Source organism: Oncorhynchus mykiss, chromosome 14 (assembly GCF_057628025.1).
Source record: "Oncorhynchus mykiss isolate SJ-2025 chromosome 14, ASM5762802v1, whole genome shotgun sequence".
Taxonomy (NCBI): domain Eukaryota; kingdom Metazoa; phylum Chordata; class Actinopteri; order Salmoniformes; family Salmonidae; genus Oncorhynchus; species Oncorhynchus mykiss.
This window is the reverse complement of record NC_143035.1, coordinates 30,210,001-30,232,500: the sequence shown is the minus strand read 5'-3', so window position 1 is coordinate 30,232,500 and position 22,500 is coordinate 30,210,001. Positions and strand designations below refer to the sequence as shown.

Below are 22,500 nucleotides of genomic sequence, written 5' to 3'. Positions count from 1 at the left end.
GATTTAATAGATTTTAGCTTTTCATTTAGTTCTTGTTGGGTTATTGGGTAATCTAATGGATTTTGGTTGTTTTTAATGACTGATTCCAGGATGTTCAATTTTTCTTTAATTTCTAATTGGTTCTGGTTTAAGTCTTTTTGTGGGATGTTTTTGTATAGATTATCAAAGTAAGTTTTCCAAATTCCTACATCTTGTATGGCTAATTCTTGTGGCTTTGTTGTGCTTAAATTGTTCCACATGTCCCAGAACTGATTTTGGTCAATTGCGTTTTCAATTTCATCAAGTGTCTTGTTGGTATAATTCAATTTCTTGCATTTCAGTGTTTGTTTATACTGTTTCAGAGTTTCAAAGTATTCATATCGTAGCTCTGGGTTGTTTTGCTGCTTATGTTTTTTGTTTGACATTTGTCTTAGGTGTTTTCTAATTGTTTTACATTCATTATCAAACCATTTGTCAGTAACATTTTGATTTTTGCTTCTGATGTTGCATTGCTTTGGTTTTCTCAAATTTGCTTTCGATGCTGCTTTTTGGAATATGCAGTTGATGTTTTGGGTAGCTGAATTGACACCATCTTTATTGTTTTGGTACTGTGAGTTATTGAAAAACTGTATAGAGTTCATCATTTCATTTGAGTTCAATGTTTCAATGAATGCCTCTGCACTGTTTGGAGCCCATCTGAACGATTGGTTTATGTTGTAAAGTTTATTGGGCTGTTTTTTTGAATGAATATTGCCGGTTAATTTCTTCAGAAACACGTTGATCTGACTGTGATCTGACAATGGTGTCTGTGGTCTGACAGTGAATGCACTAATGGAGGAGGGGTCAATGTCAGTGATGGCATAATCGACTACACTTGTCCCAAGAGCTGAGCAGTAAGTAAACTGACCTAAAGAGTCCCCTCTGATTCTACCATTAAGCATGTACAGGCCTAAGGCTCGACAGAGATGTACTAACTCTTTTCCATTTTTGTTCAGTATTTGGTCAGGACTGTTTCTATTATTTATAATAGGGCTACTGTACAAGGAGGGGTGTCCAAATATGTGGTGGTTACCTCCCGCATCAGTGTAGTCAGGCTCAGAACCTGTTCTTGCATTGAAATCTCCACAAAGAAGCACTTTACCCTGCGCCTGAAATGTAATGATTTCTGTCTGGAGATTGTCAAAAAACTGATCATCATAATATGATGAATCTGAAGGAGGAGCATAAGCTGCACATATGTATACATCATTGTCACAATAGATTGTACCTTTGTTAAGTTTTAGCCAAATGTGAGTGGTACCTTTTTTCATTTCATTCATTGCTAAGTCCTGCTTATGCCAAATGATGATTCCACCTGAGTCTCGGCCCCGTTTAACATTTTTATGTTTGATTGATGGTAGTAAACTTTCTCTATAGCCTGAGGGACACTGAGTATCTATGTCTCCACGACACCATGTTTCCAGTAGGATTATGATGTCCTGTCCCTTGATGTTTTTAATCAATTCTGGATTAGTTGTTTTATAACCAAAATGTGAAGAGTATAGGCCCTGGATATTCCAAGAGCTGATAGTTAATGATCTCATTTATAATAAGTGATATTCACTGGTTTGAGTAAAGTACATCGAAAAAAACAAAAAAAATAAAATATGTATATATACATATATATACATACACATATACACATATACACATATATACATACATATATACACACATACATACATATATACATACACATACATATATATATACATATATATATACATACACATACACATACATACACATATATACATACATATACACACATACATACATACATACATACACACACACACACACACATACACACACACACACACACACATACATACATACATATATATATACATATATATACACATACACATACATATATATATATATATATATATATATACACACATACATGCACATACACATATACACACATACATACATACATACACACACACGCGCACACACACACACACACACACCATTACATATAATAATTATTATAATACCGGTGTCAATACATTTAGGAATATTTGTAAACAAATGAATAAGAATGGAATAAGATTGCATTGTACTTATGTTATGTGCAATCTGCAACCCTGTGTGTTTGTGTGTGTGTGTGTGCGCGTGCGTGCCCGTGTGTGAATTAAAGGGACTGTCTAGCTCAGTAGTCTGCATATTAGTTGCAGTAGTTGGCGCACCTCTCCTATCTCTGATTGTTCTAGGGGTCTTCTGCCAGAGGTTACCTCAGCATATGTAGGCTGACGATCTAATTGATACATGGTGTGGACTGCATCATGTGGTCTACTTCCCTGAAGGGCAGTGTTCTGACCGACCCTGGAGTAGTGGTCAGAGCTGTGTTGTGATGGGCTGGGTCTAGTAGAGCTGTGTTGTGATGGGACAGGTCTAGTAGAGCTGTGTTGTGATGGGCCGGGTCTAGTAGAGCTGTGTTGTGATGGGCCGGGTCTAGTAGAGCTGTGTTGTGATGGGCCGGGTCTAGTAGAGCTGTGTTGTGATGGGCCGGGTCTAGTAGAGCTGTGTTGTGATGGGCCGGGTCTAGTAGAGCTTTGTTGTGATGGGCCAGGTCTAGTAGAGCTGTGTTGTGATGGGCCAGGTCTAGTAGAGCTGTGTTGTGATGGGCCAGGTCTAGTAGAGCTTTGTTGTGATGGGCCAGGTCTAGTAGAGCTGTGTTGTGATGGGCCGGGTCTAGTAGAGCTGTGCTGTGTTGGGCCTGGTCTAGTAGAGCTGTGCTGTGTTGGGCCTGGTCTAGTAGAGCTGTGCTGTAATAAGCCATGTCTGGCTCTTTTCTCCTCGGGATGGTGGAGGTACTGTTGTTTCAGAAGGTGGGGCGGGGGACCTTTGTTGCTGGGGTGATGGGTGTGTGGGTCCCTGCCAAGTGTTGCATCTTTTAGGTCCTTGGCAAAGGTTCTGATACTGTCCTGATCAAGATGTATATTATCATATAAGTGTTGACATGTCAGAGTGGGGTGGTGAGCCGTTCTGACGTTGAGCAGTGAGGCACAGTCCACAGTGATCTGTTGATTTATTTTGTCGATCAACTTTTCTGGGAAGTCTTTTCTTGGTAGGAGGGTGGACACAACTATATTGGTTGTTGGGAACATAGCCTGTGCCCGTTCTGCCACTCTTCTCACTGCCCCAGATACATTTTCACCTTTGGCATGAAGGTCGTTTGTGCCAGTGTGGATGATGATGTTGTCAGGGGTGTCAATCCTGGTCTGACTGAGTAGCTGCATTGCACTCTCAGTTGTAGGACACCAGAACTTATACACCTGGTGTCTAGGGAATAATCTTTCCTGGACTAAGAACTTCCCATTTGAATCAATTAGAATTGCAGTTGTGGGTGATTGTCTGGGTGGAGCAGACTGGGAGGCTGGTATTCTGACCTGGGCTGGAGCAGACTGGGAGGCTGGTAGGTTAACCTGGGCTGGAGCAGACTGGGAGGCTGGTATTCTGACCTGGGCTGGAGCAGACTGGGAGGCTGGTAGGTTGACCTGGGCTGGAGCAGACTGGGAGGCTGGTAGGTTAACCTGGGCTGGAGCAGACTGGGAGGCTGGTATTCTGACCTGGGCTGGAGCAGACTGGGAGGCTGGTAGGTTGACCTGGGCTGGAGCAGACTGAGAGGCTGGTAGGTTGACCTGGGCTGGAGCAGACTGGTAGGCTGGTGCAGTGTCATCCGGCTGTGTAGTGGAGGCCATGCTGGTCTCAGGTTCTGCTTGTGTTGTACCAAGCTGGTGGACATGTTTTCTAGATGCAGAGGACACAATGACTCTCTGCCGGTTGAGGGTGTCAATGTACCTCTCTTTTTGTTCGAGCTCCTTTCTAGTTGTGCTCAGATGGTCTCTGAGGTCATCATAACCTCTTTCTCTCTCTCTCTCTCTCTCTCTCTCTCTCTCTCTCAGGTGGGCCACATCTTCTAGTAGCACTTCCACTGACTCCAGGATGTATGACGAGGTTCCCTATGAGGAAGAGCAGGTGGGAACACACACACACACGACCAGCTGGGCTCTATGTATGAGGATTATTCCCAGACAGGAGGGTTTCCTCTGAAGTGCCAGGAGGAGCTGTGTGTGTGTGTGTGTGTGTGTGTGTGTGTGTGTGTGTGTGTGTGTGTGTGTGTGTGTGTGTGTGTGTGTGTGTGTGTGAGTGTGTGAGTGTGTGTGTGTGTGTGTGTGTGAGTGTGTGAGTGTGTGAGTGAGAGTGAGTGCATGTGTGTCTGTGCGTGCATGCGTGTGTGTGAGTGCGTGTGTGCGTGTGTGTGTGCGTGTGCGTGTGCGTGTGAGTGCATGCGTGTGTGAGTGCGTGTGAGTGCGTGTGTGTGTGTGTGTGCGTGTGTGTGTGTGTGTGTGTGTGAGTGCGTGCGTGCATGTGTGTGTGTGTGTGAGTGCGTGTGTGTGTCTGTGCGTGCATGCGTGTGTGAGTGTGAGTGCATGAGTGTGTGTGAGTATGTGTGAGTGTGAGTGCGTGTGTGTGTGAGTGCGTGAGTATGTGTGTGTGTGATTGCGTGAGTGTGTGTGTGAGTGCGTGTGTGTGAGCGAGTGTGTGTGTGTGTGAACGTGTGCGTGCATGTGTGTGTGTGTGAGTGCGTGAGTGTGTGTGTGAGTGTGTGTGTGAGTGCATGTGTGAGTGCGTGTGTGAGTGAGCGTGTGTGTGTGTGTGAGCGCGTGCGTGCGTGAGTGCGTGTGTGTGTGTGTGTGTGTGTGTGTCTGTGCGTGCATGCGTGTGTGTGTGTGTGTTTGAGCGTGTGTGTGTGAGTGAGTGTGAGTGCATGAGTGTGTGTGTGTGTGTGTGTGAGCGTGTGCGTGCATGCGTGCATGTGTGTGTGTGTGTGTGTGTGTGTGTGTGTGTGTGTGTGTGTGTGTGTGTGTGTGTGTGTGTGTGAGTGCTTGCGTGTTTGAGTGCTTGCGTATGTGTGTGAGTGAGCGAGTGTGTGTGTGAACGCCTGCGTGTGTGTGTCTGTGCTTGTGAGTTTGTGCGTGCGTGTGTGAGTGCATGCGTGTGTGTGTGTGAGTGCATGCGTGTGTGTGTGTGTATGTAAATGTGTGCGTGTGTGTGTGTGTGTGAGTGCGTGTGTGTGCATGAGTGCGTGTGTGTGTGGGAGTGCGTGTGTGAGTGCGTGTGTGAGTGCGTGTGTGTGTGAGTGCATGCACACACAGCTGTCGGGGACAATCACTGTCTGGTCTGAATATGAAACCTCTGATTGTTCACCCAAATACACCACTCTTTTCAATAGATGCCATTTGTAGAGAGAGAGAGAGAGAGAGTGAGAAGGGGGTGAGAGTGAGAGAGATCAGACAGTCGTATCCCGCTAAGCTAAAGCCTAGGCATTTGTTTACTCTTTCTGCGGCTCTTTGTTGATGGCTCTCATAGTCCTCCTTTCTGTTCCCTTCACCCTTCTCTTCTACAGCCTGAGGAAGATGCCGGACCGAAGCAGAGGTCCAGTTTCTCCCCTAAATACTCTGCTGTGACCAAACCTGGTCTGTCCCTGAATCACACAGGCTCCAGTAAGACACACACACACACACACACACATCCCACTGGGCCCAAATGTCATTTCAACTTCTAGTTGATTTACATTTGGTTGTCAACTAATGTGAATTCAACGTGAAATCAACAAAACATATCACCAGGTCATTCCATTTATGAAGCAAATACCAAATACCAAATACCAAATACCAAATACCAAATACCAAATACCCGCCTTGAGGACCCAATCAGTTTTCCACGTTGATTCAATGTCTTCACATTTCCTTTCTTTGCTGAATTAAGTTTTTGCCTTTTCCTTCTCTGTCTGTCACTTCAAAGTATACTGTCTGTCTGTCTGTCACTTCAAAGTATACTGTCTGTCTGTCTGTCTGTCTGTCACTTCAGAGTCTACTGTCTGTCTGTCTGTCTGTCACTTCAACGTCTACTGTCTGTCTGTCACTTCAAAGTATACTGTCTGTCTGTCTGTCTGTCACTTCAGAGTCTACTGTCTGTCTGTCTGTCACTTCAAAGTATACTGTCTGTCTGTCTGTCACTTCAAAGTATACTGTCTGTCTGTCTGTCTGTCTGTCACTTCAGAGTCTACTGTCTGTCTGTCTGTCTGTCACTTCAACGTCTACTGTCTGTCTGTCACTTCAAAGTATACTGTCTGTCTGTCTGTCTGTCTGTCACTTCAGAGTCTACTGTCTGTCTGTCTGTCTGTCACTTCAACGTCTACTGTCTGTCTGTCACTTCAAAGTATACTGTCTGTCTGTCTGTCTGTCTGTCACTTCAGAGTCTACTGTCTGTCTGACTGTCTGTCACTTCAACGTCTACTGTCTGTCTGTCTGTCTGTCTGTCACTTCAGAGTCTACTGTCTGTCTGTCTGTCTGTCACTTCAACGTCTACTGTCTGTCTGTCTGTCTGTCTGTCACTTCAGAGTCTACTGTCTGTCTGTCTGTCTGTCACTTCAACGTCTACTGTCTGTCTGTCTGTCTGTCTGTCACTTCAAAGTCTACTGTCTGTCTGTCTGTCTGTCTGTCACTTCAGAGTCTACTGTCTGTCTGTCTGTCTGTCTGTCACTTCAAAGTCTACTGTCTGTCTGTCTGTCACTTCAAAGTCTACTGTCTGTCTGTCTGTCTGTCTGTCTGTCTGTCACTTCAAAGTCTACTGTCTGTCTGTCTGTCTGTCTGTCACTTCAAAGTCTACTGTCTGTCTGTCTGTCTGTCTGTCACTTCAGAGTCTACTGTCTGTCTGTCTGTCTGTCTGTCACTTCAAAGTCTACTGTCTGTCTGTCTGTCTGTCTGTCACTTCAGAGTCTACTGTCTGTCTGTCTGTCACTTCAAAGTCTACTGTCTGTCTGTCTGTCTGTCTGTCACTTCAGAGTCTACTGTCTGTCTGTCTGTCTGTCTGTCACTTCAAAGTCTACTGTCTGTCTGTCTGTCTGTCTGTCACTTCAGAGTCTACTGTCTGTCTGTCTGTCTGTCACTTCAGAGTCTACTGTCTGTCACTTCAACGTCTACTGTCTGTCTGTCACTTCAAAGCCTACTGTCTGTCTGTCTGTCACTTCAGAGTCTACTGTCTGTCACTTCAACGTCTACTGTCTGTCTGTCACTTCAAAGCCTACTGTCTGTCTGTCTGTCTGTCACTTCAGAGTATACTGTCTGTCTGTCTGTCTGTCTGTCACTTCAGAGTCTACTGTCTGTCTGTCTGTCACTTCAGAGTCTACTGTCTGTCACTTCAACGTCTACTGTCTGTCTGTCACTTCAAAGCCTACTGTCTGTCTGTCTGTCTGTCACTTCAGAGTATACTGTCTGTCTGTCTGTCTGTCTGTCACTTCAGAGTCTACTGTCTGTCTGTCTGTCACTTCAGAGTCTACTGTCTGTCACTTCAACGTCTACTGTCTGTCTGTCACTTCAAAGCCTACTGTCTGTCTGTCTGTCTGTCACTTCAGAGTCTACTGTCTGTCTGTCTGTCACTTCAAAGCCTACTGTCTGTCTGTCTGTCTGTCACTTCAGAGTCTACTGTCTGTCTGTCTGTCTGTCACTTCAACGTCTACTGTCTGTCTGTCACTTCAGAGTATACTGTCTGTCTGTCTGTCTGTCACTTCAAAGTATACTGTCTGTCTGTCTGTCTGTCTGTCACTTCAGAGTCTACTGTCTGTCTGTCTGTCACTTCAGAGTCTACTGTCTGTCACTTCAGAGTCTACTGTCTGTCTGTCTGTCTGTCACTTCAAAGTCTACTGTCTGTCTGTCTGTCTGTCTGTCACTTCAGAGTCTACTGTCTGTCTGTCTGTCACTTCAAAGTCTACTGTCTGTCTGTCTGTCTGTCTGTCACTTCAAAGTATACTGTCTGTCTGTCTGTCACTTCAGAGTCTACTGTCTGTCTGTCTGTCTGTCACTTCAACGTCTACTGTCTGTCTGTCACTTCAAAGTCTACTGTCTGTCTGTCTGTCACTTCAAAGTCTACTGTCTATCTGTCACTTCAAAGTCTACTGTCTGTCTGTCTGTCACTTCAAAGCCTACTGTCTGTCTGTCTGTCACTTCAAAGCCTACTGTCTGTCTGGAGAGAAAAGAAGAGGAGAGGATGGAACCTGAGATTCCTGAGAAAACCTCATTAGCTTCGCTACTGACCTCTCTCACTCTCTCTTCTGTATCTCTCTCCAATGTCTTTCTCTCTCCTACTCTTCCTCTGAGAGAGAGAGGGAGAGAGGGAGAGAGGGAGAGAGAGAGGGAGAGAGGGAGAGAGAGGGAGAGAGAGGGAGAGAAAGAAGATGTTATGTCTTCTTCCCATAACCTACCAGGTCTGACCTTTCACCTCTCACCCTTCTGTGACTCCCCCAGATGCCAATCAATATGGTCTCTATGGGAAAACACGAGCGGAGGAGGACGCTAAACACTACTTGAAAGAGAAAGAAGAGCTGGAGAGAGAGAGGGATGGAATACGGAACACTCTGCTGACACTGAGACAAGCGAGGAGAGAGGTGAAGGGGAGGTTGAAGACTGCTTCAGGTAAGAGGGGTCAGAACACACAAACACACAAAACATATCTCGGTAGGCTACAGTACTTAAACATACCTACAAAATATAATCAGCAACGCTCTACCACCCCCTACTGGAGCAACTATACAGGTGCTCCCTAATCAATTTCCTCTGTTTCTGTGTGTTCCTGGAGCAGAGGAGCAGAGGAGCTCCCTGAGTGAGCGTGTGTCCCAGCTAGAGGAGGCTTGCCGGGGGAAGGAGAGTGAGAGGGTGGACCTGGAGCTCCGTCTCACCCAGGTTAAAGACAACCTGCAGAAGAGTCTAGCAGGAGGAGCTCTGGGGGCACCTGGGGAGAGCAAACCCTCCAGCAAGGTACAACACACACAAATGTGCTCATGCATACGCACATACATGCACGCAAACACACACTCACACAAACAAATAGACCCACCAGCAAATAAATTATCAGTGGTGCTAATGATTTTAACTTGTGTGTGTCTCAGGTCTACAGCAGATCCTGCTGCTCTGGATCTATACCAGTCAGCTGTAAGAAACCTGTCTACTCTTCCTCTAAAGGATCAGTCATGATGAAAGCCAAGGTAAGTGTGAAAGACACACAGTTTATCTGGGTCTCAAATTGTGCATCTGTCACTATCAGCCAGTTCCATAATCAGGTCACAGTCTGTCACTATCAGCCAGTTCCATAATCAGGTCACAGTCTGTCTATCAGCCAGTTCCATCATCAGGTCAAAGTCTGTCTATCAGCCAGTTCCCTCATCAGGTCAGTCTGTAACTATCAGCCAGTTCCATCATCAGGTCACAGTCTGTCTATCAGCCAGTTCCATCATCAGGTCAAAGTCTGTCTATCAGCCAGTTCCATCATCAGGTCACAGGGGTCTAATGGTGTACCAGCAGTTAGTGAGCACCTGAGGAGACAGAGGAGACCTGACAGAGGAGAACTGACAGAGGAGACCTGACAGAGGAGACCTGACAGAGGAGAACTGACAGAGGAGAACTGACAGAGGAGAACTGACAGAGGAGAACTGACAGAGGAGACCTGACAGAGGAGAACTGACAGAGGAGAACTCACAGAGGAGAACTGACAGAGGAGAACTCACAGAGGAGAACTGACAGAGGAGAACTCACAGAGGAGACCTGACAGAGGAGACCTGACAGAGGAGAACTGACAGAGGAGAACTGACAGAGGAGACCTGACAGAGGAGACCTGACAGAGGATACCTGACAGAGGAGACCTGACAGAGGAGAACTGACAGAGGAGAACTCACAGAGGAGAACTCACAGAGGAGAACTCACAGAGGAGAACTGACAAAGGAGAACTGACAGAGGAGAACTGACAGAGGAGAACTGACAGAGGAGAACTGACAGAGGAGAACTGACAGAGGAGAACTGACAGAGGAGAACTCACAGAGGAGAACTCACAGAGGAGAACTGACAGAGGAGAACTGACAGAGGAGACCTGACAGAGGAGAACTGACAGAGGAGAACTGACAGAGGAGAACTGACAGAGGAGAACTGACAGAGGAGACCTGGCAGAGGAGAACTGACAGAGGAGAACTCACAGAGGAGAACTGACAGAGGAGAACTGACAGAGGAGACCTGACAGAGGAGACCTGACAGAGGAGAACTCACAGAGGAGACCTGACAGAGGAGACCTGACAGAGGAGAACTGACAGAGGAGAACTGACAGAGGAGAACTGACAGAGGAGAACTCACAGAGGAGAACTGACAGAGGAGAACTGACAGAGGAGAACTGACAGAGGAGAACTCACAGAGGAGAACTGACAGAGGAGAACTGACAGAGGATAACTCACAGAGGAGAACTGACAGAGGAGAACTGACAGAGGAGAACTGACAGAGGAGAACTGACAGAGGAGAACTGACAGAGGAGAACTGACAGAGGAGAACTGACAGAGGAGAACTGACAGAGGAGAACTGACAGAGGAGAACTGACAGAGGAGAACTCACAGAGGAGAACTCACAGAGGAGAACTCACAGAGGAGAACTGACAGAGGAGAACTGACAGAGGAGAACTGACAGAGGAGAACTCAGCGTGTGTGTGTGTGTGCGTGTAATACACTTAAAGTGTAATACACAAAAATATTTAACTGTTGATTTTCTTTCCAGGAATGGGAGTCGAAGAAATGCTCTTAGGGCATAAGGATGTTAATAGCAAGATTGGAGATGATTGGAGGCATATCAGAGATGTGGATGTGTTGTTCAGATTATTGTAGAGATGGACGAAATGGACACGTATTCAGGATATTGAGCCAGTGTACAGAAAGGATATTCATTTACCTTGATAAATGACAGAGAAAGGGACATTGAGAGATTTAAGAATGTTCCATAGAACAGGAATGGAAGACAATGGACATGGAAGGAAAACTCTGTGATTTACTGTACGAGCTTTAAAGGGATACTTCCAGATTTTGGCAGTTTAGCCCATTCCTAGCTCCATGCTACTGTAACTTCTCCTGTAGACTTCCAGTCATTTCACTAAAGTTAGTTAACAAGGGCTCCAGAACCTACCTTCAACGTCCTTGAAACTACACACAGAGACATAAAAATGGTATCCGTGAGTTCCTCTGACTCTGGGTCATTTGATAAAAGGGCTTACACTTTTACTGCAGTGGGCTAAATCAGGGTCACACAGAGTGTTTATTGGTAGTCTTAAACAAATCTACTTTGAAACAAAAGTATACACCTCACACACATGGTTATGGGCTTTAAAGAAAGAGGACATCTGTACCATGTCAGATACAGACTTAAAATGTATTCAGTTTTGAGTTTGCTTCCCAGTATTACACTTTATATACATAACAGAAGACTAACATTTTACAAAACTGTTTGACAGAGAAACAATGGATTTTTTTTAAATAATCTTTGTTAAAGCAAGATTTGAGATAATCTTTGAAAAAGCAAGAAAAATATAATTAACATTCCACCCATGAGTCCAAATAGAGATATTTTGTTAGTTGACTGCAGGAAAGGGCTACTTGTCAAAATCTCAGTTATTTGTTTTACATAATTTTCTTCCTTTGCCGCGGGAAGTGGGGTTGCTGATAGTAAATCTGAATCTTTTTTTATTTGTCATTTTTTTTGTAAGTAGTTCACTGCGCCTTTACTAGTCCTAGCGTAACGATATAGCTATCTGTTTTGTGTATAGTAGGATTATTTTCACACTGCACAATGGTCCTTTTCCCCTCTGACTATAAACAATACAATTATTAACAAATGGTGCTAATAATAGATGTAACTGTAAATATCATCTGAACAATGGACACCAGGTGCCAATACCTATCTACAGGAATTCACACCGCTGATCCTTTCTAAAACGCATCAAATACAGAGCCTTCGGAAAGTATTCAGACCCCTTTACTTTTTCCACATTTTGTTACGTTACATCCTTATTCTAAAATATATATATATATATTTTAAATCCTCAATCTACACGCAATACCCTATAATGACATAGCAATAACAGGTTTTTAGAAATTTTTGCTAATTTATAAAAAATTAAAATAAAAACTGACATATCACATTTACATAAGTATTCAGACCCTTTACTCAGTATTTTGTTGAAGCACCTTTGGCAGCGATAACAGGATCAAGTCTTCTTGGGTATGATGCTACAAGCTTGGCACACCTGTATTTGGGGAGTTTCTCCCATTCTTCTCTGCAGATCCTCTCAAGCTCTATCAGGTTGGATGGGGAGCGTTGCTATACAGCTATTTTCAGGTCTCTCCGGAGATCTTAGATCGGGTTCAAGTCCGGGCTCTGGCTGGGCCACTCAAGGACATTCAGAGACTTGTCCCGAAGCAACTCGTGCGTTGTCTTGGCTGTGTGCTTAGGGTCATGGTCCTGTTGTAAGGTGAACCTTCGCCACAGTCAAACTCCAAGCGGGCTGTCATGTGCCTTTTAGTGAGGTGTGGCTTCCGCTGGCCACTCTACCGTAAAGGCCTGATTGGTGGAGTGCTGCAGAGATGGTTGTCCTTCTGGAATGTACTTCCATCTCCACAGAGGAACTCTAGAGCTGTGTCAGAGTGACCATCAGGTTCTTTGTCACCTCCCTGACCAAGGCCCTTCTCCCCCGATTGCTCAGTTTGGCTTGGCATCCAGCTCTAGGAAGAGTCTTGGTGGTTGCCAACATCTTCCATTTAAGAATGATGGAGGCCACTGTGTTCTTGGGGACCTTCAGTGATGCAAACATTTTTTGGTACCTTTCCCCAGATCTGTGCCTCGACACAATCCTGTCTCGGAGCTCTACGGACAATTCCTTCAACCTCATGGCTTGGTTTTTGCTCTGACATGCACTGTCAACTGTGGGACCTTATATAGACAGGTGTGAGCATTTCCAAATCATGTCCATTCATTTGAATTTAGCACTGGTGGACTCCAAGTTGTAGAAACATCTCAAGGATGATCAATGGAAACAGGAGGCACCTGAGCTTTGTTTCGAGTCTCATAGAAAAGGGGCTGAATACTTATGTAAATAAGGTATTTTTGTTTTTTATTTGTTTATTTTTTTTCACTTTGTCATTATGGGGTATTGTGATGTCATTATGGGGTATTGTGATGTCAGTATGGGGTATTGTGATGTCAGTATGGGGTATTGTGTGCATATTGCTGAGGACTTTTTTTATTAATCCATTTTAGAATAAGACTGTAACGTAACACAATGTGGAAAAAGTCAAGGGGTCTGAATGCTTTCCGAGGCCACTGTAACCAGATCATGTATTTTAACACAAGCAGACCCTCATTTGTGATTGATGTTTGCACTTTACTGATTTATTTCCTAATACCTGGAGGTGGTTTATGGGTTGTGATAAATACATGAATAAATACATGTTCTCAGAAAACCAACACTCCCATGTCTGCGTGTGTGTTTGTCTGCGTGTGTGTTTGTCTGCGCGTGTGTTTGTCTGCGCGTGTGTTTGTCTGCGCGCGTGTGTGTGTGTGTGTGTGTGTGTGTGTGTGTGTGTGTGTGTGTGTGTGTGTGTGTGTGTGTGTGTGTGTGTCAGGTGGGCTATTCACAGCTCTCCATATGTCCATTGGGTACTTGGTCAGGTCCACGTTACACAGGATTGAAATAAAGGATGGTGATCGTAGTGAATTGAATTTGAGTCTCCGGTTCATTGAAATGCACCAGAAGGCGCGTCTGATGTAGCTTGGTCCCAGATCTGTTGGTGCTGTCTCACCAATGACTTTAACAATTTCACAATTTCACAATAGGAGTTGGAAACAAACAGACCTGGGACCAAAAAACATTCCTTAACCCCTGACACTTCAACAGGTGACTATCCCAGAAATAAAGACAAAGGAGCACTCTGTTTCTGCATTGATCTGATTATTTATTGACCGGGTTAGATCTGATTGGCAGATTGGCTAAATTGATTATTGGCGTGTAGGCTAAGGTTAAGGACAGATCTGCATACAGTACTCTATTGGCACACCTGCAGATACTCTCACCAGTCCTGATTCATTTCTAGATAATCTGCGATCAGTGTTTCTTCCTATCAAAGTCAGCAGAGGATGTAGCAGCATCTAAAATAAATTGTGGTGAGCTGTTTCCTGTGGTGGGCTAACAACACAGATCAGATCAGCTGTAAGAGCAGTAGGTTTGTTATTAGCATGAGGAAATGAGAACGCAAGAAGATACAATATATAAATCCACTGCACTCTCCAGTCAATGTAAATATAAGAGGTGATATACAAGTCCAATACACTCTCCAGTCAATATAAATATAAGCGGTGATATACAAGTCCACTACACTCTCCAGTCAATATAAATATAAGCGGTGATATACAAGTCCACTCCACTCTTCAGTCAACTCTTCAGCCAGCAAGCTAACACAGCTCAGTAGAGCCCCAGTTACAGACAGATATGACACCTGCAGTGATACTGATGATCCTGTCCTGGAGCACAGGTAGGATTCTGTGGTAACACTAAACTTGACACCCAGCGTCATAATACGTTATGATACGGTCATAACCATGTCACAATATGTCATAACAACTGACATAACGTGTTATAACCTGTTATAACATGGTCATAACACTGTCATGACACATAGTGTATACAGTACCGTGAAAAGGTATTTACTTTTTTTTCTATGTTGTTGATACTGAACATGACCAAATCTTCAACCAAAACCTTATATTAGATAAAGAGAACCTGAGTGAACAAATAACACAACAATTATATACTTGTTTTATTTATTTAATTAACAAGTTTTGCAACAACCAACGCCCCTTCTCCCTCACTGTCACCGGTAATTGAGAATGAACCAGACTTTTTACTTTGTCAGAGTTTCCCCCAGATGGATATGATGATAATCAATCCACTTCCTTATCAAATGTGTTTATGTTGCAGCCTCTCATGTGACAGCTTTCACTATCAGACTGGTCGTAGTGCTGCTGATCTTGCCCACCAGGGCCCTCTATCTGTACTTCAACACCACCAGGGCCCTCTATCTGTACTTCAACAGCACCAGGGCCCTCAATCTGCACTTCAACACCACCACGGCCCTCTATCTGTACTTCAACACCACCAGGGCCCTCTATCTGTACTTCAACACCACCAGGGCCCTCAATCTGCACTTCAACACCACCACGGCCCTCTATCTGTACTTCAACACCACCAGGGCCCTCTATCTGTACTTCAACACCACCAGGGCCCTCTACCTGTACTTCAACACCAACACGGCCCTCAATCTGCACTTCAACACCACCAGGGCCCTCTACCTGTACTTCAACACCACCAGGGCCCTCAATCTGTACCTCAACACCACCACGGCCCTCTACCTGTACTTCAACACCACCAGGGCCCTCTATCTGTACCTCAACACCACCACGGCCCTCTCTCTGTACTTCAACACCACCAGGGCCCTCTATCTGTACTTCAACACCACCAGGGCCCTCTATCTGTACCTCAACACCACCACGGCCCTCTCTCTGTATTTCAACACCAACAGGGCCCTCAGTCTGTACTTCAACACCACCAGGGCCCTCTATCTGTACTTCAACACCACCAGGGCCCTCTACCTGTACTTCAACACCACCAGGGCCCTCTATCTGTACTTCAACACCACCAGGGCCCTCTATCTGCACTTCAACACCACCAGGGCCCTCTATCTGCACTTCAACACCACCAGGGCCCTCTATCTGCACTTCAACACCACCAGGGCCCTCTATCTGTACTTCAACACCACCAGGGCCCTCTATCTGTACTTTAACACCACCACGGCCCTCTATCTGTACTTCAACACCACCACGGCCCTCTATCTGTACTTTAACACCAACAGGGCCCTCTATCTGTACTTCAACACCACCAGGGCCCTCTATCTGTACTTTAACACCACCACGGCCCTCTATCTGTACTTCAACACCACCACGGCCCTCTATCTGTACTTCAACACCACCAGGGCCCTCTATCTGTACTTCAACACCACCAGGGCCCTCTATCTGTACTTCAACACCACCACAGCCCTCTATCTGCACTTCAACACCACCAGGGCCCTCTATCTGTACTTCAACACCACCAGGGCCCTCTATCTGCACTTCAACACCACCAGGGCCCTCTATCTGTACTTCAACACCACCAGGGGCCTCTACCTGTACTTCAACACCACCAGGGCCCTCTATCTGTACCTCAACACCACCACGGCCCTCTCTCTGTACTTCAACACCACCAGGGCCCTCTATCTGTACTTCAACACCACCAGGGCCCTCTATCTGTACTTCAACACCACCACGGCCCTCTACCTGTACTTCAACACCACCAGGGCCCTCTATCTGTACTTCAACACCAACACGGCCCTCTATCTGTACTTCAACACCACCAGGGCCCTCTACCTGTACTTCAACACCACCAGGGCCCTCTATCTGTATTTCAACACCAACAGGGCCCTCTACCTGTACTTCAACACCACCAGGGCCCTCTATCTGTATTTCAACACCACCACGGCCCTCTATCTGTACTTCAACACCACCAGGGCCCTCTATCTGCACTTCAACACCACCAGGGCCCTCTATCTGTATTTCAACACCAACAGGGCCCTCTATCTGCACTTCAACACCAACAGGGCCCTCTATCTGTACTTTAACACCACCAGGGCCCTCTACCTGTACTTCAACACCACCAGGGCCCTCTATCTGCACTTCAACACCACCAGGGCCCTCTCTCTGTACTTCAACACCACCAGGGCCCTCTACCTGTACTTCAACACCACCAGGGCCCTCTATCTGTATTTCAACACCAACAGGGCCCTCTATCTGCACTTCAACACCAACAGGGCCCTCTATCTGTACTTTAACACCACCAGGGCCCTCTACCTGTACTTCAACACCACCAGGGCCCTCTATCTGTACTTCAACACCAACACGGCCCTCTATCTGTACTCTATCATAGTGTATGTTCTCACATTAATGTCATTATCATAGTGTATGTTATCACATTCATGTCATTACCATAGTGTATGTTCTCACAGTAATATCATTATCATAGTGTATGTTCTCATAATAATGTCATTATCATCGTATATGTTCTCATAATAATGTCATTATCGTAGTGTATGTTCTCACATTAATGTCATTATCGTAGTGTGTGTTCTCACATTAATGTCATTATCGTAGTGTGTGTTCTCACATTAATGTCATTATCATAGTGTATGTTCTCATATTAATGTCATTATCATAGTGTATGTTCTCATATTAAAGTCATTATCATAGTGTATGTTCTCCCAATAATGTCATTATCATAGTGGATGTTATCATATTAATGTCATTATCATAGTGTATGTTCTCATATTAAAGTCATTATCATAGTGTATTTCTCACAATAATGTCGTTATCATAGTGGATGTTATCATATTAATGTCATTATCATAGTGTATGTTCTCATATTAAAGTCATTATCATATTACATTGACTGTCCTTCCAGCACAGCCGTCCACACCCACAAATGTTTCATGTATTAGAGTGGATAAGGTGAAAGCATATACATTAAAAACACATAATAACATATAGGGGCTGATTCCCGGACACAGACTAAGCCTGGTCCTGACAAAAGTTGATCATCTCCATTGAACATGTTTCCTCTTTTTCACTGTTTTTTAAATTAGCAAAATAGTGAATAAACTTGATCTGACTTGACATCTTCATGCATGTAATCTGTGAATACAAGTTCAACCGAAGACTAGAGACTAGGCACTAGAGTTCATTACACCACCTTCTGTTTTATCAGTAGAAGGACCTTATCCTTGAAGGATTACCAGTTTTCCTCTACTCAGGTTTACAAATCACCAGACGAGGCGGGCTCAGAGGAGGCGGGCTTAGAGGAGGGGGGTTCAGACGAGGGGGGTTCAGACGAGGCGGGCTCAGAGGAGGAGGGTTCAGACGAGGCGGGCTCAGAGGAGGGGGGTTCAGACGAGGGGGGCTCAGACGAGGCGGGCTCAGAGGAGGGGGGTTCAGAATGAGGGGGGCTCAGACGAGGCGGGTTTAGAATTTTTTTATTTTTTTTATTATTACAGCTTCAGTAGTTTTACAGAGGTATTCAATGATTGATTTAGTGTTATCCTTATTATTATGTCTAGATAGGCCACCAGGTCCTTCATAAAAAATGTAATACAAATTTAAAAAGTACGGGAGTAATTGCCATGGATGGGAAGAAGAGGTCCCTGACCCAATAACAGTTGGTTGTATTCATGCAAGTGATATGGGGCAGAAGCTAGTGAAGTTTTAAGGACGTTTTTATTATGTAACACATTAACGGAGTTTCTCCGATGATGTACATTGATAAGCAATGAATGATATTTGGTCCCTCCACCACCCCCACAATACTATAGTACACTTAAGCAATAAGGCTGGAGCGGGTGTGGTATATGGCAAATATACCACAATTAATGGTTGTTCTTAGGCATGATGCAATACTGTCAGCCAATCAGCATTCAGAGCTCTAACCACCCTGTTTATAATATGGTATAAATACTTTAACATTCATTGTTGTGTTTTTGCAGACTTTACTGTAATACTTTACTGTATTATTTACAGTTAATTATAGTATATATACTATAGTAAAATAAATATGTAGTATATATAGAGTTTTTGCAGATTGAGGTATACTGTATAGTATTTACTGTAGTGTTTATGAAGACTGTAGTAGTTACTGTAGTATTTTTGAAGACTGTAGTAATCACTGTAGTGTTTTTGCAGACATTACTGTAGTATTTACTATAGTGTTTTTGCAGACTGTAGTATACTTAAGAAATAAGGTCCGAGGGGGTGTGGTAATCAAATCAAAGTGTTTTAGTCACATACACATATTTAGCAGATGTTATTGTGGGTATAGCAAAATAATTGTGTTCCTAGCTCCAACAGTATGGTAATATCTAACAATTCTCAACAATACACACAAATCTAAAAGTAAAATAATGGAATTAAAGAATTTATAAATATTAGGACGAGCAATGTTGGCGTGGCATTGCCTAAAATACAGTAGAATACAGTATGAAATGACTAAATTACTATGTTAACAATATTAAAGTGACTAGTGTTCCATTATTAAAGTGGCCAGTGATTCCATGTCTATGTATATAGGGCAGCAGCCTCTAAGGTGCAGGGTTAAGTAACCAGGTGGTAGCCAGCCAGTTGTGGCTATTTAACAGTCTGATGACCTTGAGATAGAAGCTGTTTTTCAGTCTCTCGGTCCCTGCTTTGATGCACCTGTACTGACCTCGCCTTCTGGATGGTAGCGGGGAAAACAGGCCATGGCTCAGATAGTAATTATTGTAGTACTGTATAGTAAACTGTTGTATTTTTAAAAGTGGGCTTCCACCCATCCACTATTCCACCCCTCCACTATTCCATCCCGCCACTCATCCAACCCTCCACTCATCCAACCCTCCACTCATCCACCCCTCCACTATTCCATCCCTCCATCCCTCCACTATTTCATCCCTCCACTATTCCACCCCTCCACTCATCCAACCCTCCACTCATCCACCCCTCCACTATTCCATCCCTCCATCCCTCCACTATTCCATCCCTCCACTATTCCATCCCTCCATCCCTCCACTATTTCATCCCTCCACTATTCCACCCCTCCACTCATCCAACCCTCCACCCCTCCACCCCTCCACTATTCCATCCCTCCATCCCTCCACTATTTCATCCCTCCACTATTCCACCCCTCCACTCATCCAACCCTCCACTCATCCAACCCTCCACTATTCCATCCCTCCACTCCTCCACTATTCCATCCCTCCAAAATTGTGAGTGAGCCCACTCCCTTGGCTGAGAAGCAACCTCCCACATGAATGGTTTCAGGATGCTTTACTGTTGGCATGACACAGGACTGATGGTAGTGCTCACCTTGTCTTCTCCGGACAGGCTTTTTTCTGGATGCCCCAAACAATCGGAAAGGGGATTCATCAGAGAAAATGACTTTACCCCAACCTCAGCAGTCCAATCCCTGTACCTTTTGCAGAATATCAGTCTGCCCCTGATGTTTTTCCTGGAGAGAAGTGGCTTCTTTGCTGCCCTTCTTGACACCAGGACATCCTCCAAAAGTCTTCACCTCACTGTGTGTGCAGATGCACTCACACCTGCCTGCTACCATTCCTGAGCAAACTCTGTACTGGAGGTGCCCCGATCCCGCAGTTGAATCAACTTTAGGAGACGGTCTTGGCGCTTGCTGGACTTTCTTTGGCGCCCTGAAATCTTCTTCACAACAATTGAACCGCTCTCCTTGAAGTTCTTGATGATCCAATAAATGATTGATTTAGGTGCAATCTTACTGGCAGCAATATCCTTGCCTGTGAAACCCTTTTTGTGCAAAGCAATGATGACGGCATGTGTTTCCTTGCAGGCAACCATGGTTGACAGAGGAAGAACAATGATTCCAAGCACCACCCTCCTTTTGAAGCTTCCAGTCTGTTATTCAAACTCAATCAGCGAGATAGAGTGATCTCCAGCCTTGTCCTCGTCAACACTCACACCTGTGTTAAAGAGAGAATCACTGACATGATGTCAGCTGGTCCTTTTGTGGCAGGGCTGAAATGCAGTGGAAATGTTTTTGGGGGATTCAGTTCATTTCCATGGCAAATAGGGACTTTGCAAATAATTGCAATTCATCTGATTACTCTTCATATCATTCTGGAGTATATGCAAATTGCCGTCATACAAACTGAGGCAGCAGACTTAATATTTGTGTCATTCTTAAAACTTTTGGCCACGACTGTACACACGCACACGCACACGCACACGCACACGCACACACACACACACACATGTTATGTTTGTTCCTTATATAATGACAACCCGGGGCGTAGGTTTAACTTATTTTAATGAACATATACTTCAGCTAGAAAACTCCATGTTTAGCCATGCAAGGCATTCTTCAACCACCCACCTAGCCTGCTGGGTAACGTAGTCTAAATGTTATTAACACATAACAACACATCTTGTTTCCATTAAAATAACTTATCTATGTAACTACACATGTCACATCACATTTGTTTACTCAACCTGCATAACATGCCATTTTCAATAACACACATTTCTTTCCCCCAATTTTTTTGATATTATTTTTTCAACTAAATATAATCTGTCCAACAATACTCTATTGTGGCTCTAATTCTTTTCACATTAACAAAACATTCAGTCCAGGTACCCCTTTTTTGTATTATTTTATTTAGCAATTCTCAATAAGCCTTTCAGGGGCTCTGACAGTCCTTTTTGGGGGTTCTGCTGAAGTGCTTCCTGAAACAGTTGGACAGCGTTGTCAGTCAGGGTGTTCTGACTGAATTGTCCATTTCTAAAGGCATTTGACACTTCAGCAGTATCCTCCTGATGATCCTCAGTCCCTTGAGTGAATGGCTGAAGCCTTAGATCCACTCTGTTTTGTCTCAGTTGTGATCCATGCTCCGTTTGGATCTCATAGGATCACGGTGCAACTTCTCTCTGCACACACCCTTGCTGCATCCAGGTTCCTGTAGTGATGTCTCGGAGTTGTACACGATCTCCAGGCTTCAGTTCAGGTAAGTGTCTTGCACTTTTGTCGTGTCGCTGTTTTTGTTTGTCCTTCGCGAGTTTGAATTTGTGAGCAACTCTGGGTGTTACCAAGTCCTCATGGATGGGTAGTTTGGTTCTGATGTGACGTCATATTAACATTTGTGCAGGTGAAAGTCCGTTCTGCAGCGGTGCGCTGCGGTAGATCATCAGATTTTTTAGGAAATCCTCATTTCCATCGTGTGCCTTTTTCATCAGACCTTTGACAATTTTGAGTGAACTCTCTGCTAAGTCGTTGGACTTTGGGTAGTTGGGGCTGGAGGTGTTGTGTCGGAATCCCCAGTCGTCAGCGAACGATCGGAATTCAGAACTTGAGAACTGCGGGCCATTGTGCGAGTACAGTTCAGACGCAACCCCAGGTCTTGCAAAGACTGATTTCAGGTAGGTGATTACAGCTTTGCTGGAGGTAGTTGGCAGTGTTGCTACTTCAGGGTAGTTTGAGTAGTAGTCGGTAACAACAATGTGACTTTTGCCATTCCAGTCAAAAAGGTCAACTCCAACTTTGTAGTAGGGTCTGTTGGGTACTGGATGTGGCATTAGTGGCCATTCTTACAGCTTTGGCCTGTAGGTCAAACACAATTCACATAAAGCAGTGGTCTGGCTGATTTCCTGGTTCATTCTTGGCCAGTACATTACTTCACGTGCTCGTTGTCTGCATTTTTCCTCACCCAAGTGGCCCTCGTGTATTTTCTGTAGCATTTCTTTGCGCAGTGTCATGGGAATGACAATCTTGTTGCCTTTGAACACTATGTCATCCACAACGGTGAGCTCTGCTCTGCACATCCAGTAATCCTGTATTCTCATTGGACAGTTGTTTTTCTGTGCGGGCCATCCTATCAATGGTGTTTCTTTCAACTCTGTCATTGTTTGGTCAGCTGCTGTCTCTCTTTTGATCTGCTCCATTCTCTCAGAAGACACAGGAAGTGATGCTACGATC

General features: G+C 44.6%; 2 protein-coding genes across 3 annotated transcripts in view; both read left to right on the top strand.

Moving 5' to 3' along the window:
• The window catches only part of LOC110487776 (actin filament-associated protein 1-like 1), a 73,385-nt gene extending 60,027 nt beyond the window's left edge, over nucleotides 1-13,358 (top strand). For both annotated transcript variants that reach the window (XM_036943285.2, XM_036943284.2), the window contains exons 13-18: nucleotides 3,936-4,008; nucleotides 5,441-5,537; nucleotides 8,340-8,507; nucleotides 8,674-8,849; nucleotides 8,981-9,076; nucleotides 10,623-13,358. In XM_036943285.2, the coding sequence (XP_036799180.2) occupies nucleotides 3,936-4,008; nucleotides 5,441-5,537; nucleotides 8,340-8,507; nucleotides 8,674-8,849; nucleotides 8,981-9,076; nucleotides 10,623-10,649 (637 nt within the window). In that variant the 3' untranslated portion in view covers nucleotides 10,650-13,358. The remainder of the gene's footprint in view (nucleotides 1-3,935; nucleotides 4,009-5,440; nucleotides 5,538-8,339; nucleotides 8,508-8,673; nucleotides 8,850-8,980; nucleotides 9,077-10,622) is intronic.
• Nucleotides 782-22,500, top strand: part of LOC110489108 (NEDD4-binding protein 3-A) — a 117,710-nt gene continuing 95,991 nt past the window's right edge. Inside the window, exon 1 of the mRNA XM_090198690.1 lies at nucleotides 782-872. The gene's annotated coding sequence lies outside the window, so the exon portion shown is untranslated. The remainder of the gene's footprint in view (nucleotides 873-22,500) is intronic.